The following is a 13,095-nucleotide window of genomic DNA, read 5'->3' as shown; positions in this document are numbered from 1 at the left end:
CCTGAATTCAATGCACGCTCCACTCAGAAATAACATATATCGCATTGGTAGTGCGCACAGATAGGGTTGGCGTGAATACGTGATTTTGAATCTGAAGCTATGTAGTATTTGAGGTCAGGAATTGGAGTCCTAACTTGGATCACAAAATCGAAATTCATCACCACACAAGTGGAACCATTCAAGAACTTACCCCAGCGGTCGTATTTTTTCACTGTAAAATTGCGGAAGATTTCTGTCTCCACCTTGGTCAAAATCACTCCGATAGTCTTGCGCGTAAGCAAGCAGCTTTGAATTATAACCTCCTGCTTGTAACGACCACCGTCGGCCGAATTCGCGCGCAGCGTTTGCACGAACACAGTGACGTAGATGTTAGGCGAAAATTCATAATCACAATACGGGACTTGAACCTGGTATTTAAACTTATGGTGATTTTGAGTCGTTCAAATGTGTTCAATCGATCCTTACAGGTTTCATAACATTACAAAGGCATTCGGCAAGCTTCGTAAGAATATTCTCAGCGATCGTGGAGTGCGATTGAATAGACACTTCGAAAGCAGATGGGGAAAGATCCAAGGCAAAAACGAGTCGATACCCTCTCGATAGAAAATGAACTGTCGTAGATGGGTGAATAAGGTACCTAGTTGCTTCCCTGAAAAAATTACAGATACTTGAAAAAATGTATATGGAATGAAATGTGTGAAGAATAGTGTCAAATCGAAGTATGTGATAGGATTTTCAAAACTCGCAACTAGAACTAAAACTAGAACTACTAACTTTTCAAGACCTACAACTAGAGCTAAAACTAACGACATTAAAAAATTAATACACTGCAGAATATAGTGCAAACTTTTGACTTAGCCCGCCAACGTATTTCTTGCTTCCCATTCTCAGAAAATAATCGCCCACCTCTGGCGTAGGGGTTCCCCAGTAATTGAACGTTAATAACCTTACTGAATTGGATTTCATTCTCCTAGGCAACACATTAATTTGTATTTTATTATCGGAAATATCAGATAGAGAATCAACATTTCAAAAGGACGGGGTTTCGAGTTTAAGATGGGAGGGATTTCGACCCAAAAAAACAACGGCTGGCTACGCCACGGTTAGTAGTGACGAACTCTGAGCTAGTAATGGCAGCACAAACATAATTCAACGGAACACCGGTATCTCGATTCACGCAAAACGACGACACGTTCTTTGCAGTTGTTCGGTAACTAATATTTTTTTCAAATGGGAAAGTAGAACTAGAACTACTGAATCTTCCAAATCTGCAACTAGAACTAGAACTACTCACTTTTCAATATCCACAACTAGAACTATTCACTTTTAAAACCCGCACCTAGAACTAGAACTACACCCAATTTTTAAAATCTGGGACTAGAGCTAGAACTACTACAAAAAACGTTAGTTAGTTGACCTTCAACCAACTAAATGAGTAGTTTGTACAAGTATGTATAGGGCTTAAAGTAGTTATTGAGAATAGTAGTGAATTGACACGAATATGTAACATCCCAAGCCATTCGGTATCAGTCAAAGCGATGTATCATAGAATTTTGGAAGATGCCCCAGCCTATTTGCCTAGCACCACTCATTTATGCCGTTCTAGCACTTTACATCCATCCGTTTTCAACTCCCAAGATTTTATATACACGATTTCACATTGAAGAGAATATTTTATCTTCAGAGAAGTCACATTCATTCGAGAGCCATTCCTGTGTCACAATCAATTGATTATACAAATGAGGAACTGTTAAAGTCTTACTCAGAGTTTTCTGATTTACTTGTTGCAGCTTTTCCAGACCAAGACAATACTCTAATCTCTTCATTAGTGCTTCCATCACTTTTCTGCACAAGACATAATATAACAAATAATGAAACTGAAAAAAATTATTGAAAAAATATGATACACACCTTCTCTGTTAATTTCGTGACGTCTTTGAGGATGTTGTTAAAGAACCACACCATGCGAATATTCCTCGAAATTCGATAATTCTCCTTCAGTAATACGTAAACCTCTTTTACATGCTGAAAATTATAACATATCTCGGGCCCTGGTAAACATTGCACTTATAGAGCTTCTTGATCATTAACCAGGGCCGGCCAACCCGTGGCCCGCGGGGTAATTTCCGAAATTTCTAATATCATCAAAAATGGATTGCACAGATTGTGAACTTGCAAGGCCAACCAAACATTTGATTAGTCTGGCAGCAGCACTTGAGATGTGATGACTGAAATATCAGTTCCAACGCATTGGCAGATACATCAGCCAGTCACATATTGGTATATCTTGTTTGTTTGTCTGTTTGTTTGTTTTTGGGGTATTCATGGCGTTTGTCGACTACAATGGTCATTTAAACCAGGCCGATATAATTCTTATTTTCCGTAACTGCCGACTTATAGCACGGCCTACCTCTAGGCTTTTGTAAGACACAACTGACGCGGATGAGGTGGCGAGGAGGAGCCTATAGGTAAACCTCCAACACTTGGGCATCGGAATTCGGAAGTCGACCTCGGTTGGACTCGAACCCGCACCCATTGGTGTTGCAGCCGCGGATTATATCACTGCGCTATCTCGCCACATTGGTATATCTTCGTTCACTACAATAAAGCAGAATAATTTGCGATAGATCTATCAAAAGTAAAAAAATTCTACAAGCTTCGCGCAACATGTTGTCACTCGATTTCTTGTTTTTAATATTGTTGCCCCTTTGTGAAAATGAAAGAACGCCTACTGTATGAGATCGAGTCTAACTATATTCGCGATTACGAGACAAAGTGTCGTTCAACATACGCGACCTTGCGTTTGCGCTCGCAGTAAGAGCGTCGACTATGAAATCTAGGCACAAAATGATTGACGCATTTCCTATACCCATGCCGTGCTATACGTCGGCAGTTACGGAATATAAATGAAGAATATCGGCCTGGTGTAAATGACCATAGTAGTCGACAAACACCATGAATACCTCAAAACCAACTAACCAATTGACGCATGTTGGTCGCAGCTTTCGATATCGATATGTCCAGGCGCCGAACAGCCCAGTCCTCGCAAATTTAGCCCAGCGAAATACAGCAGGCTCGCAATATAGTCAAGTGACAATATTAACGACCTATGAACTTCAAAAAATTTTCGCGCTTCGCGCGGCTAGTGGCCCGCGCAATAGTTCGTCCATTGAATGTGGCCCTTTGGCCAAAAAGGTTGGCCACCCCTGTCATTAACCTAAGCAATCAGTTATCCCCAACGCAATGAATCTCTCTTTCTGAATCACTGTGTTTTGTTTGTAATTCAAGACCCAGTTTCCCCCACTACAGCCTAGTCCAAGACTACTAGCCAGATCCTAGTTTACAGCCATGTCCTAATTTCCTAGCACTTTCAATTAGACCTTTGCATCGAATCTAAAACAGGAATTAAATTTCAACAGGAGGGTTTTATCAATATAAATAGATCTTTTGATCTGTTCCAACGAGACTGCAATTGAATCTGTATGTAAAGGGCGGATTCGACAGAAGCTGTGGAAGTGAGTTAGTAAGGGAATCCAGCTGGACAAACACTCACGTAGTAAATCAAATGCCATTACTTGTCATAGAATTAATCCCATAAAAGGCGAAATCGACGTGTAAAAAAGAATGTCAAAATACCTCATATATGGCGTCATCCTTTTCCGCAATCATGGCTGCACTACGCTTCGATACTTTATATTGATTCCAACATTATATCCATTGAAAAACCACGTAGCAATATCTTCTCAACTCTTGAACGCGTCAGAACTTGTGTGGTTGCAGAGGGAAGAAGAAGTTTGCATTTTTGCATGCACATTGCAGGGGGTTCCCCTTGCGTCACATACAAAAGAAAACAGCTTCCGAGGTTGAATTCGGATCTTTTATATTGTTTCGAAGGCTTCGGTGCTGATGGAACTAGTATCCATAGACAATTTGAGTATGTTGTTCTGCTCAATTCTCTAAGCCTGAGATTATCACGATCCGTTCCAGAAGTTGGATTGCTGGATTTTACCAAATTTCAGCGTATCCGGTCAAGGATCCGGATTTCAAAAGTCCTGGTAGAGAGAGATGTAGAGGAACGGGATTTTGGATTCTAATTTCAAACCGGACAGGAATCCGACAATTTGCCTGAAGCAAGATTGGATCCGGATTCCCATATTTTGCCCGACTGTCGACTTCATGAAATCATAGTGTTCTAAGATGAAATTGACTCTCTATCTGTATGTTGGCCAGGGTTGGGTCAGGGTCACAAGATTCCTTTCTGACTTCCGAGTCACATAAGTCAATTTGACTTTCAGTTCTGAGTCCAGCCAATTCCTGTCATGCATTTTCAGTTCACCACCGAGTGAAGTCCGAGTCCAAGTCATGGAGCAACGGGTCGTGTCCGAATCATAGAGAAAAAGACCCGACGAAAGAAAGCACTCACAAGGAATTGAAAGAACTAGTAGAAAGGGCCGCGGCTTCAATAAAATCAACATCGAAAAAGAAATGCGACATCGGGCACTCTAGGCCGAGATGGATGTTAGATTAAAAGGATCGCAACTGTATGCGTGTCGTTCGACATGGTGATATCGTAACTAGGGCTGGGCACAATGATTCGAGTACTCGAATCTGAATCGAGTAATTATTTTAATGATTCGAGTCGAGTAGCAAAAGACGTATTTTTCGAGTACTGAAATTATACGCTCCTCGTTACCGAAAGTTATTTTATCAAAGATAATTATGGTTTCGATACTATTTTCCACTGTGGAAGCCTTGAAACTGATTGGCCGTATCGCAGCATACGAAACATATGGTACAAGGCTACGACCGTTGCTGGAAAAATATTTCCTAAGTCATGATCCACCCACAACATTGTCACAAAGTGCAATGAAATCGCTAGTAGGGTCGAAGAAATACCATAGTATCTTCAGTGTGATGAATAACAGGCATTATATTCTTTGTGGTGGCACGAAAGGTACATATTTGAACTGTGACATATTACATTTTGATGTGACGTCATAATGAGTGATACTCGAATACTCGACTCGACTCGAAGCATAATACGTGATTCAGAATCGAATAACTCGGGTACTCGATTTTGCCCAGCCCTAATCGTAACGCCTCGCATTCGAAATATACTCATTTTCTCACTCTATAAGCATGTTTATTCCAACAGAAAAATAGTTTCCGGGCCTATTTTTCGATTATCGTTCCTAATACTAGACTTGAATAAGTCTTAGTGTTTCTTAATCTCAGGTTTAATATGCATGGTGTGTGTGTTTCGGACGGATGAAAATATAATCTGACGATATTGATTGATTCATCTCGCTTCTGCGAAACTCTTGGGTGATATCGTAAACCCTCGCATTCGAAATATACTCATTTTCTCACTCTGAACATGTTTATTCTAACAGAAAAATAGTTCCTCGGGTCTATTTTAGATTATCGGTCCTGATACTATAGACTTAATAAGTCATATAGAATGCGTCGAGTTATATGCCTTGGTCGAGTCATGGTCAATGACTCGAGTAGCCTACAAGTCGAGTCGATACACAAATAGACTGAGTTGAGTCAGGTCATTTTCCATTTGTATGACTCGAGGCAAAGAGTCAACGAAAAATTGCGACTAGAGTCGAGCCATGCCTTGAGTCATTACAACCCTGGTGTTGGCTTTGATGTTTTGTATGAATAACCAGGACCGAAACAGTACTTCGTCAGCCAAAAAGTAAACTTTGGTCTTGGGCCCCCATAAGACTGAATTCAAACTTCCAGACCCTCTTCACACCACCCATTTTACCACTCGATCAGAAAGGCGGGCTTCTGCATTGAATTCTGAATATTTCAGCAATTAGCCGTTAATGTCTCTGGTGATCTGTATAAGAAGTGCAGCTAACCAATCGTCTTGGTGCTCGGCTATTCAATACTTATCTGGAGAAAGCTGTTGCCTTATGATGGTGAAGTTTTTCGTAACAGATATATGCTCAATACAATCGGTTTATTCAAACGTTTTCTGTAGTTGCGTATAGATTCTCAATCAATAACACCTCTTACACGAGTTACATACACCTATAGGCCTATACGAGTCTATCTCTCAGTGGTCTCGAGTCATCACAAGAAGTAGCCTATATAGTTTCTTATGCGAGACATCGCGGAATATCATGTACGAGTGATCTCGGGATATCCTCACTATAACATTGGTATGATTGCATTTATTGCTATTCATTTTTCATCCTCTATCAGCCCACGTGATCAGATATACCGGTACAACTGAGGTAAGGGGGGACTTCAGATAGCAAGCACAGGACTATTCCGTGCCAGTCATCTATAGACGCCTTTGGACAACGGACAATCGGCCATATATATATTGATGGTGTCGGCCAACATGCGGCGGTCATTTTCGGCCAAGGTTTATTTGGTACCGCACTTCGCGAAGTCGCATGTTGACCAAAACTTTATATGTCTTGATGTATCGTGGAGCAGTGATGGCCGGCGTCGAAATGTCTATTATATATATATATTGTGCATATTTAATTCGGCCATAGGAGGGTAGCCTACCCATAAGCGCAGTGTTTTAAACAAAGGCCTTTTAAATTTTTTTTATTTTTTCAAGTTGTAAAATTATGCCATAACTGTGTAAATACTTTCCAAACCATGTTGTATGGCCTACGGACAATTACCACCCGATACAGCCGACGCATATCGGTATGGGATGGTTAGAACCCTCAAAATAGTCGGTTCAACAGCAACAGTGCAGATATTTCGCCAAAAGAGCTATATAAACCCTATATTTTTAATTGTCAATGTCATCCACTATGACGTCACAATTGGATTTTCGTGACGTCATGGCCTAAAAAATAAACAAGAAAAAACATGTTTTAAACAAGAGCCTAGTTTTAAACATCTTTGTTTTAAATTGATTTTTGTTCAAATGCAACCCTACGAGGTGCCTATATGCATGCTCATTGGTAACCTCCTGTGTTAAACTGATATGGAGGGACCTAGGGCAGGGGTGGGCAAACTTTTGAGCTCGCGGGCCGCATTCAACATCTAAATCCATTCGCGGGCCGCATTATATAAAATTTGGATTATAAACCAAAACTCTATATAGTGGTATTTGAATATATAGTGAGGAAATGGAGACAATAGCCTATATGTGCATTTCTGTAACAAACCAAATATTTATTTGATGATATCGTACACGCGTCAGAAACATAATGGCGAGATATTATAGGCTGGTCGGCCTCAGTAACCCATTTTTCAAAGCTATAGTGATGAAAGTTGGTTGTCCCGATTCTTAAAACAGGATTGAAATTTAAATCTGTGAGCAGCGATCTGTTCATAGATTTACTAATTCCACTTTTGGTTCATTCCATGACACACAATGCTGACAGCATCATAGCAATAACAGACTTCTACTATGTGTAGATAAAATATGAATACCCCAATTCTACGCATACAGAGAACGAATCCACCTAAAACAAGCGTCAATCGTGTTTTATAAGCACATGACTGAAATAATGAAAACTGGAGTGTCCAATCTGAAATCCCACTCGTGAACCGAATCATGTCATTAGGGTTTCTGTGATGTTAAGCAGTTGAAACCTTTGAAACTGCGTGGGCCAGAAATTAAACATAGAAAATAATATATAGGGAGTATTTACCTCAGAACAGTGGTTCTCATACTTTTTAAGATTCGCCACCCGCCTACCCCCCTTGTGATGGTGAAAGATTGCACGCCTCCCCATATCGTCATATCACAAGACGCAATCGGGATGCTAGCAAACTTAACGGATAGTTTGATGGCTTGGAAAGTTACGAGTGTGGATGAGAGATTTTCAAATATGAAATTCAGACTAAACACAGAGGAAAATGAGTGACAATCGCGCGTGGAGTGCGAATTTTTTTTAGCTGACCTGAGCTGAGCGCCCCCTTCAGATGCTTTCACGCCTCCAAGGGGGGCGCGCACGCCAGTTTGAGCACCACTGTCTTAGAATTATCATGGTGAAATATACTAAGAAAAATTTTGATCAAGTCCCTTCATTAATTCGATTTTTAGTACGCATTTTATCAATATTTTCAATAAGTTTCTTTAGACTCTCGCGGGCCGCACAGAACGGTGTTGCGGGCCGCATGCGGCCCGCGGGCCGTAGTTTGCCCACCCCTGACCTAGGGTATAGGCCAACGGCCATGTCATAGAACATGGGTCATCAACTCGCGGGCCTCATGTAACCTGCGAGGTCATATTTTGCGACCCGCGGCTATAGTTTGCGATTTGGGAAGAACATTTAATAATGGCTAAGAGATATATTTATGCGCTGAGATTATTTTCAATTTTGGCAATGTTGAATAATATCACACATCCCATACACTCGCCCCATCAGTCTTCACTTGAGAGTAGAATGAGTCATTGAGCAATGTGCCCTAAATGATGAAATGACTCACAATAACGAATGGGCTTGACGGGGAAATGAACCTGACCCAAGAAATGACCGATCCTACAACAACCACGCCGTGGGACCTAATCTTGTAGTATACTCAGTATTGTTGAACTGCGTATTTCTATGGAATATCCGTTTATGTCCCGATAGTTTAGTTGAGCGCATTCATGATAATTGCTGCCAAAAATAGCGAGTGTACGCGCGGAGACCGGATACACCATAGAATTTATTTATTACTTTTTTGGTGGGGTGGGGATTCCAAGAGCAAAACGATTAGAAAAATCTGCCTCAACCTCGAAAGACCAAGTCAGACATTTTAAATGACCTTAGAATAGATCACGACATATTTGACCCATGAGTCCCTAAATCTAATTTTTATTTTTAATTAATTTTGGCAAATTTTGACATGGTGTCATTTCTCCAAAACTAGAGCTAGCAACAAATTTCAAGTTGATACTCGTGATCCGAAACCCCAATTTAACCAGGATTAGCTTAATTTGTTTCAGAAGCATATTGGCTGTATGAATAGTGATAATCATATATCTAAGGCAGAATATGTTATATCGGGATAAATTTGGACTTGATTCCGTTCGCTTGGAAGCAGACTTTTACAGACTAGTGGATTTTCATAATGCGCCACTACAACTACTCCCTTTTTATAATCCGCAGCCAGGTTGAACTAGAACTAATTTACCGTCAACTATAATATTGGCTAGTTTCTAGAAGTCCGCTTGGAAGAGTAATGCCTGTCCGGCTTTTTAATCTTTTTTCATTTTATTACTAATCTTCTTGCTCTATTATTGCTAGAAATGAATTATGAGGTGTAATTTCCTCGGTAAAGTCTATTATCGGTAATAGCACTCTCGGTCGTGTCCTTCTCGGTTATAGCATTCTCAGTATTGTCCATTCCCGGTATTGTCTATTCTCGGTATTGTCCATTCTCTGTATTTTCTATTCTCGGTATTGTCCTTCTCGGTGTAATATCGTTCTCTATAATAGTATTCTCGGTATTGACCGGTCACGATGCATTGCATCGAAGGTTTCGGCCAACATGCGGCGATCATTTTTGCTCGACGTTTCATCGCCACCCATCATTTTGGCAGCGCTCTTCACGGAGTCGCATGGTGGCTGAAACGTTATGTATGATCTGCTGTGCAGTGTACACTGTACACACACGCGCAAATAGCCGACGCCGAAATGTCGATGACTGATGACGATCCCGAATCCACCCATTGCAGACCCCAGGCGAAAACTTCCCAACGGCCTCGAGCGATATTAAGAACATACCGTTTTCTGATAATCACTGGTACAGTTCGACTCGTTTCGCAAATTAAATGTGTTATTTTTTCATTTCGATTTTAGTTATTGGGAGTGGGTGGGGTGACACTATATCTTTCGGAGCGCAAAGAAAAGTTCCAAGTTGAATAATTCTGCCCAACAATACCCTCCTTTATGTTGATTTATGAAATAAATTTCCGCCCTTCTAGTTTCCCCCAACTACAATGGTAGTGATCATTTACACAAGGCCTATATTCTTTATTTTTATTCCGTTAGTGCTGACTTGTAGCACAGCGCGGCCAATTTCTACGCTTTTTTGAGGCGTCGCTTACGCTTGCAATGTTGTTTGGTGTTTCCTTGTCATCCGTGTGCCTTGTTCGTTGTTTTTTGGATGGTGATTAATGATAAAATACATCACAACATACTAATGAGCGTAACGTAACGAAATAATCTGCCCCTACCCACAGATTAATTCAAAATGTGCAGATTAGGAATCCAAAATTCTATTTAATCCACAGCTACAACACCAATGGGTTGTGGGTGTGGGTAGGGCTGGGCACAATGAATCTAGTCTTAATATTAATGATTCGAGTCGAGTAGTAAAAGACGATTTTTTTCGAGTACTGAAATTATACGCTACTCGCCACTGAAAGTTAATTTATCGACGGGAATTATAGTTTCAACACCAATTTTCACTGTTGAAGCCTTGGAATCTTGATTGGCGGTATCGTAGCATACGAAACATATATATTACAAAGCTACGAAGGTTACTGGTCGTGGCGCATTTCCGAAGTCATGATTATCCCACAACATTATCAGCAAGTAGAATGGAATATGTATTGTCGAAAAAATACAAAAGTATCTTTTTTATAAGATGGATAACAAGCATTGTCCTGATTGGATCAGAGTCGAATCACTCAGGTACTCGATTTTGCCCAGCCCTAGTTGTGGGTTCGAGTCCGACCGAGGTCGCGTCCAGAATTCCTACCTTAGTGTTGAAGATTTATGTAAGTGTTGGAGATTTATCTAGGCTCATCCTCGCCATTTCATCCGCTTAAGCGGTGTCTTAAACAAGCCGAAAAGTTGGCCGTGCTGGAAGTCGGCAACTACGGAATCAAAAATAAGGAATATCGGCCTGTTGTAAATGACCATGCTAGTCAACAAACACCATGAATACTTCAAACAAGAACAAATCTTGGTAATTGCCAAAAGATTATCATCGCATAATGAAAGTATAGAACGTGAAACGGTTTGCGCACGCGGTATATCTCTTCACGTTTATACACTGCCATAAATATACACCGAACTGTGCGGGTCTGACGTGACGCATTCAGCTATAGCAGTTGCTTGATTCTAAGGAAAGTATATTATCAGCATCAGCATATGCCATGTTACACGATGTGTATGTAGCCTACCAAACAACGACAGGTTACCGATAATTATTTGATAGAATAATAGGCCAGATTTCACTTGAAAATATTCCCTAGGAATTAAGACGTAATTTAAGCTACTCCTACATTCTATAACGAAAGTCAAATATACCATTGAATATATATCTGAATTACGCAGATGGTAAGATTTACCTCTCGTTGCTTTCAGTATGAAAGCAGGTCACATATAACATAATATATTAGTGTTTGGACAATGGGGAATTCCAGCTATTTATGGCAATACCATCTTTAATTTCCCGGCAGCCACGGGAGCTCGTAAGTTATGATGTATTAATATATGATATATTGGTTATTGGTGACGATTTTCAAACGCATTCTTACGAACTGACACCTAAATATAACCTATAGCGCGGTTCACGCACCGAGTGAATGATGCATTTGCGAATATTAAAAATGCATGCCCAAATCGTCCTAATTGCGAAAATGCTAAAACCAAAGTGTAACACCAAATCTAAGTGGCAATTGTGCGATAATCTATCCCTGATGAAAGCATAGCCATGGATTCCTTATGTTCCGGGGAACTCCAAAATGAATGCCAGCGAATCCTTGAAGTTTGTGCTTGAAATCTTATGGATTTATGTTCCCAGCAACATAATTTATATTTGTCTCGTAGCGCGATGGTTGAAGATAATCATAATCAAAATCCTAATCAGTATTCTAGTATTTTCGTCCACTACGGTCTTTCAATGATTCAATCAACATCCACCTCGCCCTATTGCTCAGTGGCGTTGTCTTCGATCTTAATCTTTTGACCGTCGTATTCGTGATTTGACGCTCGTCTACTCGCTCTTTTCATTCGCTTCCTCGTATTCGTCATTCACCATGTCTTTCTGTAGGCTTTTTTGTTAAGACACCGTAGGACCAGCTACGCAGGGAAGGATGAGCCCAGATAAAACTATGACACTACAGTCAAAACTAGAACCAACTACGCCAACAAGATCTTGCCGCCCCCTCTCTCAAGTTTTCATCTTTATTGCGCCCATATTCTATGTTGCCAGCTAGAGATTCGAGTATCTTCGCCATCGTCTGCTAACTTTTTCAAACTGAACTTCAAAGACATAAATATACGTAGCCAATGGACCAGGTATTTGTAATTTACAGATTCCATATCTGTATCATTGTTTGCCAAGTCGGTAATATATAGATTTTATCGCCACTCCCAGCCGTTGGCACGGCTAAGGGTATCGTCATCGACTGTTGATAAACAGTAACATGCTTGCATCGATCAGAGTACAAGTACAAAAAGACCGTGAACGGGGAGTTGGAGGTAAATAACCGATTCCAAAGTGACCATAGAGCATATTAAGAAGATCATATAATCAGACAGTTATTGTTTTTGCTCGTGCATGAGTGACTTTCCCGGCAAGTTAGTCGCCAACTGCGAAAGGAAAATTCCATACATCGGACTTTTGCGTGGGAGAAGGATGTGATAGTCACAAGAAAAAGTTTTCTATATATTATTTTAGAATGCGGTGGAGTTAGCGCAGATGGTTACTTAATACACCGTTATCGGCACGTGGCACTGCGGTTGTTGGAATCACGACCGTAGCAGTATAGTAGCACCGGTAAGAGCCTTGGAAGTTCATCTGGGCTCCGACTTAAAAAGAAAGACCCGGTGAAGGATGAATACGAGGAAGAGAATGACAAGAACAAGGAAGTGTCAAAAGAAGGGCAGGCGAAAGATCGAACACTATTACACCGGACCTAATAGTAATACCAGTAGGCCGAGATTGATGGATTACACAGTGCACATCTCACGGTTCGCTTCGACACCCTCCTATCAATAAATAACATCGCTTTTGTGTTCGTCCTGTACGTCGCATTGTATCTTTAGCAGGTGAAATAAATGCACACGGTTATGACATGGCCCACATTTCCGTTATCGCGGCTAGCTTGTCTACTCATGACTTTAGTCATAGTCATGTCACACAAATCCCTATAATTAACGG

The 13,095-nt window shown here is 40.7% G+C and overlaps 2 protein-coding genes across 7 annotated transcripts in view; one reads left to right on the top strand and one right to left on the bottom strand.

The window, feature by feature from the left end:
• Positions 1 to 4,343, bottom strand: part of LOC145446142 (KICSTOR complex protein SZT2-like) — a 68,146-nt gene extending 63,803 nt beyond the window's left edge. For 2 of the 6 annotated variants that reach the window (XM_080324367.1, XM_080324368.1), the window contains exons 1-5: positions 3,637 to 4,343; positions 1,912 to 2,025; positions 1,763 to 1,845; positions 466 to 649; positions 191 to 407 (exon numbers count right to left, since the gene is read on the bottom strand). In XM_080324367.1, coding sequence (XP_080180493.1) covers positions 191 to 407; positions 466 to 649; positions 1,763 to 1,845; positions 1,912 to 2,025; positions 3,637 to 3,669 — 631 coding nt within the window. In that variant the 5' untranslated portion in view covers positions 3,670 to 4,343. The remainder of the gene's footprint in view (positions 1 to 190; positions 408 to 465; positions 650 to 1,762; positions 1,846 to 1,911; positions 2,026 to 3,636) is intronic. The other 4 variants (XM_080324369.1, XM_080324372.1, XM_080324371.1 and 1 more) reach the window with 2 other exon arrangements.
• Positions 1 to 13,095, top strand: part of LOC145446155 (meiotic nuclear division protein 1 homolog) — a 117,817-nt gene that overhangs the window by 47,833 nt on the left and 56,889 nt on the right. The window lies entirely within an intron of this gene.

The sequence above is a fragment of the Botryllus schlosseri genome, chromosome 9 (genome assembly GCF_051294905.1).
Source record: "Botryllus schlosseri isolate E-star chromosome 9, Bs_hap1, whole genome shotgun sequence".
In the NCBI taxonomy this organism is placed as follows: domain Eukaryota; kingdom Metazoa; phylum Chordata; class Ascidiacea; order Stolidobranchia; family Styelidae; genus Botryllus; species Botryllus schlosseri.
This window is presented reverse-complemented; position numbering and strand designations above follow the sequence as displayed.